This window comes from Notothenia rossii, assembly GCF_949606895.1.
Source record: "Notothenia rossii genome assembly, chromosome: 10".
Classification (NCBI taxonomy): Eukaryota; Metazoa; Chordata; class Actinopteri; order Perciformes; family Nototheniidae; genus Notothenia; species Notothenia rossii.
Window position 1 is genome coordinate 43,987,143 of NC_136908.1, and position 7,058 is coordinate 43,994,200.

At 40.8% G+C, this 7,058-nt stretch overlaps 1 protein-coding gene across 1 annotated transcript; it reads left to right on the forward strand.

Annotated features, from left to right (window-relative positions):
• Positions 1-788: 788 nt before the first annotated feature.
• On the forward strand, positions 789-4,652 carry LOC307022772 (zinc finger MYM-type protein 1-like; the record flags this gene model as incomplete). The annotated part of the gene is made up of 5 exons (XM_079655665.1): positions 789-869; positions 968-1,069; positions 1,195-1,281; positions 1,546-2,906; positions 4,587-4,652. The coding sequence occupies exons 2-5, from the start codon at positions 1,021-1,023 to the stop codon at positions 4,650-4,652; spliced, it is 1,563 nt and encodes a 520-aa protein (XP_079511791.1). The 5' UTR covers positions 789-869; positions 968-1,020.
• Between the last annotated feature and the right edge of the window lie 2,406 nt (positions 4,653-7,058).

Genomic DNA, 7,058 nt, shown 5'->3' on the forward strand with positions numbered 1-7,058 from the left:
GGGAAAATGAGCCAAAAATCTAAAACGGTCGGTCGGTCTAAGAGCCTCGGCTTTAGGTGTTCACAGTCAGAACATGCTAGAGCGCTGTGCATTGATGGGTATCGGTCAAGTGTTTATAAAATTGAGCGTTGAGGAAAGAAAGACTAACGTTAGAGAACTATGAAGAGGCAAAAGCCATCTGGGGCGCAGTATAGGCTAAAAACAGAAGAAAAGAAGAAGAAGAGAAACGTGCCAAGGTGAAAGGTATGCAATTTTGATTGTATTGTCAACATTAGCGAATGGATCATGTAATCTTGCTAGTTAGCCAAGCCAACGTTAGCTAGCCAGCGTTTGTTATTGCCATTCAGTCGAAACTGTCATACGGCTATTTTCTTTGTGTCATGAAATAGAAATATTAGTAATAATAACAATGTTAGTTTTGGTGTAGCGAGCTAGCCAGTGTGGTGGAATGTTAGTTAGTTGGTAACGTTAGCTAACGTTAAGTTTACCTCAGAAAGCACATTGACTATCCGAGTCAAACATTTGCCAAATTCAACCCTGTCATAATGTGCGCTAACGTTAGCTAACTAGCTCAGTGGTTCTCAACTCCAGTCCTGTTGAATGTTTTCGTTCCAACCCAGAACTAACACACCTGATTCAACTGTTCTAATAAGATAGGCATAGCTCTTGATTAGTTGAATCAGACCTGTCAGGCTGTCCTAATGCTTACTAACTAAATAATAGCTACATTTAACAAATGGAAATTATTCAATGTTGATAATACACATTTTATTATATCATTTTAGATTCACTTTTAAAATATCTGGGACCATCTGCTGCATCAGTTGACAAGGAACCGCCATGCACCTCAGCTGTGCCGGCTTCCTCAGGTGAGTGCAATGTGTCAATAGATGTTCCTGATGATAAATAATTGAATGTGAAATCCAGTCAATATATTTGCTCTTGTGTGTTCTTTCTATATTTATAGACCTAGAACCACATGAAGGAACGTCAGAACAGCAAGCTGCTCATCCTGATGAGATGACCACTGATTCCACCCTGCCACTGACCACTGTGTCTGTTTGTTCTGGTGAGTACAATATGTCAATAGATGTTCCTGATGTGATGATAAATAATTGAATGTAAAAATGACTGTCGTGCCATTTCTAATCCAGCCAATATATTTGCTCTTGTGTGTTCTCTATATATGTATAGGCCCAGAACCACTGCAACGAACGTCAGAACAGCCTGCTGCATCTCATCCTGATTGCACCACAGATTCCACCCATACACTCTTCTCAGGTGTGTGCCTGATGAATGTAAAGATGTTTAGCTATAAACCTAATTGTCCTCATGCTTTCAAATAATTGCTTTCTGTTTTTATTTACATTTTACACACTGTCCCAACCTTTTTGGAATTGGGGTTGTGTGTGTGTGTGTGTGTGTGTGTGTGTGTGTGTGTGTGTGTGTGTGTGTGTGTGTGTGTGTGTGTGTGTGTGTGTGTGTGTGTGTGTGTGAAGATATTGTGAATATGAGGTGAGAAAATGTGCTTCACATGCCCTCCAGATGCAGCAAAGACAGACGATCCACTACCAACCGATCCTGCTGACTGCCCTTCACATCTCACAGACACAATGAGGACAGAGTTTGTTCGGAGAGGACCATATCAGATAACACCTGATTTCATTTTCCCAAGGAGAGATGATGGGAGAAGTTGCCACCACCAGTACTTCAGCAGGACCTTAGTAAATGGAGAAAGGATCAAAAGAAGTTGGGTGACATATTCAAAAAAGAAGAACAGTCTTTTTTGTTTTTGTTGTCAACTTTTATCTCCAAAACAAATTCATTTAACAAATGCAGGACTGTCGGATTGGAAAAATGCAAGTGCTGCTTTGACCAGCCATGAAAATAGTCCGGAACACCCGAACAATTTGGCGTCATGGAAAGAATTGGCAGTTCGATTAAAACAAGGTACAACAATAGACAAACAAGAGCAGGCCCTCCTTGAGGCAGAGAAGAGTCGGTGGAGAGCAGTGCTGACACGACTGGTTGCTATTGTACAGTCTCTGGCAGGGCGAAATATGGCATTGAGAGGAAAGACAGAAATACTCCACTCTCCTTCAAATGGAAACTTTTTGAAAGAGGTTGAGCTTTTGGCGCAGTTTGACCCAGTGATGAAAGACCACATCCACAAGATTAAAAGTCAAACATCCCACCACAGCTACTTGGGCAAAACCATTCAGAATGAGTTGATTGAATGCATCAGTGGAAAGATTATATCAACAATAGTGCAAGAAATAAAGAAATGCAAGTACTTTTCCCTCATTTTAGATTGCACCCCGGATGTTAGCCACACTGAACAGCTGTCAGTAGTCATCAGAATTGTGACACTGGAAGAAGACCCCCAGATTAAAGAGCACTTCATGGGATTCCTAGTAGCAGAGGAGTCCACTGGTGAAAGTTTGTCCGCCCTGATTTTGAAGAGGCTGGAGGAGTTGCAGATTGCCTTTGATGACTGCAGAGGACAGTCATATGACAACGGCGCAAATATGAGAGGGAAGAACAAGGGAGTACAGGCCAGGCTACTGCAGTTGAACCCAAGAGCTTTGTTTGTGCCTTGTGGGGCACATACACTCAATTTGGTCATTGCTGATGCTGCCAAAAGCTCCAAAGATGCCATATCAATTTTTGGCATTGTGCAGAAGCTATACTGCCTGTTTTCTGCCTCTACACAGAGATGGGCCATCCTCAAGAAACACGTCAACCTTTCACTCAAAATGTGGTCAGAAACCAGATGGGAGAGCAGAGTGAAAGCTGTGGAGCCTCTGCGATATGAAGCCGCAGCTGTGAGAGAGGCACTGCTTGAGGTGAGAAACCAGGCCAAAGACCCAATCATCAGGATTGAAGCCCAGTCTCTGGCAGAAGAAGTGGGGTCATTCCGCTTTTCACTGTGCACAGTGGTCTGGTATGACATGTTAAGTCAAATTCAGCAGGTGAGCAAAGTCCTGCAGTCCCAAACAATGCAAGTGGATGTAGCAGTAAGTCTACTGAAAAAGACTGAAAAAGCTCTCAAATCCTACAGAGCCACAGGCTTTGTGGCTGCACAAACATCAGCCAAGGACATGTGTGAAGACATGAATGTGGATGCAGTCCTTGTGCAAAAGCGGCTGAAGTCAACAAAGAGGCACTTCTCATATGAGTCTCCTGATGAGCCATTGAGGAATGCCTTGCAAAATCTGGAGGTAACGTTCTTTAACGTGGTGGTAGATGCTGCAGTGTCAGCACAAAAGGAGAGGTTTACCACTCTTGAACATGTGCAAGACAAGTTTGGCATTCTGTACAACTTCCCAGACCTGCCACACTAAGAGCTGATGAAGCAAGCAGAGGCACTTGCACACACCTTAAGCCATGGAGGGCAATCTGATTTGGATGGGAAGGAGCTGGCTCAGGAGTTGGAAAATGTACCTGACTTGCCATCAAAGAGCATGACAACTCTTGAGTTGTTGAAATTCATACACACAAAGCAGCTCACCGAAATATATCCCAACTTGTGTATTGCTCTGCGGATCAGTGCAACGCTACCAGTAACAGTAGCTTCAGCCGAGAGGAGTTTTTCCAAATTAAAACTCTTGAAAACATACCTGAGGTCCACCATGGCTCAAGAACGCCTCAGTGGTCTGGCTGTAATCAGTATTAACCATGAGGTTGGTGGTCAGATTTCATATGATGATGTGATTGATGACTTTGCAGCGAGGAAGGCCAGAAGGATTGCACTGTAAATGGAGACCAGTAGGAGCTAATATGTAGGCCAACCTTGTGTGATGATAGGGAGTGGAATGTAAATAGTTCTTGAGACAAAGTGAATTTGTAATTTTTATGTATTTGTTTGTTTATTTAGCATATTATATTTTGATTATTTGACATGTGTAACATATTTTACAATACATAATTTTCTTTTAAAGCAAATGTGCACGTTATTTTATTGTTTGTTATTGTTATTATTATTATTGTTTGTTAGCTAAGTTGTTTGTTTTAATTCTTTAGTGTGCACTTTACATTTCTTCTTAATTTTCTTTGAAAGCAAATTTGCACATTCTTTTATTGTTTGTTATTGATATTATTATTGTTTGTTAGCTAAGTTGTTTATTTGTTTTAATTCTTTAGTGTGCACTTTACATTTATTCTTAGCTCTTGTTCTTGCTTGTAATAAATAAAGCTGCAGTACTTTACTGTATAACTGTTAAGATGTTTTGATATTTTTTTGGGGGGGGGGCGCAGTGGTGAAGCTCGCCTAGGGCACCAAATGTGCTAGGTCCGCCCCTGCTGATGCAATATGGTTGAGACCATTCAGGCTTATTCCAGAGGGGTGCAAGGAATAGTCCAAGTAGTGGGGGAGTTTTATACAATATGTTTAAAACATAAAAATAAAAAGGTTTAAAAAAGTTATTGTTTAATGTTTTAAGGAGGTGACGCTACTCAGCCAATCAAATCGGTGCAGTCAGCAGGATTATAATATCATCCTTTGGAAGTAAATGTGTCTCCTGCAAAAAAACTATTTTAGATAGCAGACTTTTAACTCTATTCATAACCTTTTTAATTTTTTAAAGTTTTTGCAGGCCCCTGCAATTCCAGGAAGTAAATTTAACCTCCACATCCTGCGACATGACTTTTGACACAGATTAGGTTACCCACGTGTACATAAAAAAAAGAAATACATTTAAAAAACATTAAGAAACATAACACGGATGTTCCAAACCACATCCAAACCTGTGAACCTTTACCCCCTTTCTCGAATGCTTCCAACCTAATGGGCCGCCCCCCCCTCCTCATGTTGACACTTCTTCTTATGGCTGACAGTCACTGTACTCTTACAGAACGTGCTTCAGCTCGACTATACTCCTATACCTAACCTTTGTTTTACCTTACTAACCGCCATGTAACCATAAGAAATCCCAACTAAAGTAGATTCACCATACATATCTAATGGGTAGTGAGCTCAGGAGAAGCTAACAAATGTTATGTCGAAAAAAATCAAGATTATAACCCAATAAAATGAAAAGACGAGTTCATTCTTCGATTTTAAACTGAAGGCTCCACATACCCTTGTCATAAAACGACACTCAGCTGTTTTGTTAACCAACCATCAGGGCTTAACACAAATGTAGCTTAATAGCTAGTTATCAGAGCCAGATTGAATTTAAATCAGCAATCCCCATAAGGGCTGGCCTCTCTATTACTTATTGACTCAGCGCCATGCAACGTTGGCTAGATACTGAGATGTATGCTGTGAATATAAAAAATAAAATACAAAAATAAAAATAACCCAGAAGTAAAAGCTAAGTTAGGGCTAACGTAATTAGCGACTAATGTATGGTAACAGACCTCAACATTATAGAAAACACTCGTGACCACTAGAAAATACAAACAAAACATTTGGTCACCGTCAGACATCAGTTGCAAACTTCGAGTAAATAAGTCATGATACCTGCACATAGTTAGCACATGTTAGCCTTTTAGCCGGGCGCAGCCACAGGTTACGTTGCTCAGCCTGTTCCTCCTCTCTTGTAATCTGCTTGATGAAGTCTTCCACAGCAGACGCGTTCTCAAAAGTGTGCGACTTGTCCTTGTAAGTTATCAGGAGCCGAGCCGGTGTTACAGTATAAGTTGAGTCATGACAACTGGCGACATTCTATTATTTTCGTCATAGGAATCCGGGGCGTGTACATTGAGGACCCATTGTTGACTTACCAGGAAAGAAACATCGTTTGTCGTTTACGTTCATCTTTTGCTATATCTGCCTTCCTCAGATCACTTTGCTGCACATTCAGTACTCGTATGTGAGGTTGTGGGTGAGAGTCCGATATCGTGACGCTTACAGGGAGGTATCGAACATTACAAAGTAGGTGACTGTGTGGATGCCTGTTCAAAACATTGCAAACTTCAATAAATCATTTAAATTATATATTTGTGTCCGACTTTCATTTGTTCATCGTTCTTAATGTGATGTATAGTAGCTTTGATAGCTGTCCATACCTTCAGACAGCCTAAAAGTAAAACACAAGTTGTTTATTCACAGCCCGAACGCTCATCGAGATGACTGGATCAGTCATGACAACTTGTGATCAGCTCCGATTAAATTGTGATATCAATTCTGTAGCTAACCTCCAGGGAGCACGTTTATTTTATGAAATAAACGTTAAACGTATAGGCTTAAAGGCATAATAGAACTACCATATTATATGTATTCAATTTGTGCCCCGCTGGACTTACTTTTCTGTGGTTTACCGTTACTGTGACATATCAGTATAGCCACGGAAGATAGTTTGTGTGTTTAATTCCCATGCATCAAGGTTATTTTCATGTATGTAATTGTTTTTCCTGCACAGTGTAGAGTCTTGTTGTGATGAGAGGGATACAGGTATTTCATAAAATAAACGTGCTCCCTGGAGGTTAGCTACAGAATTGATATCACAATTTAATCGGAGCTGATCACAAGTTTCATGACTGATCCAGTCATCTCGATGAGCGTTCGGGCTGTGAATAAACAACTTGTGTTTTACTTTTAGGCTGTCTGAAGGTATGGACAGCTATCAAAGCTACTATACATCACATTAAGAACGATGAACAAATGAAAGTCGGACACAAATATATAATTTAAATGATTTATTGAAGTTTGCAATGTTTTGAACAGGCATCCACACAGTCACCTACTTTGTAATGTTCGATACCTCCCTGTAAGCGTCACGATATCGGACTCTCACCCACAACCTCACATACGAGTACTGAATGTGCAGCAAAGTGATCTTAGAAAGGCAGATATAGCAAAAGATGAACGTAAACGACAAACGATGTTTCTTTCCTGGTAAGTCAACAATGGGTCCTCAATGTACATGCCCCGGATTCCTATGACGAAAATAATAGAATGTCGCCAGTTGTCATGACTCAACTTATACTGTAACACCGGCAATAGCATGCCATACCGAATCCCCAGGTTCCGTAGTTTCTGACGGACATTATCGAACGTCTTCTGCCGCTTTTACACTCCTGCAGCCAAGTCTGGATAAAATATCACCTGCTGG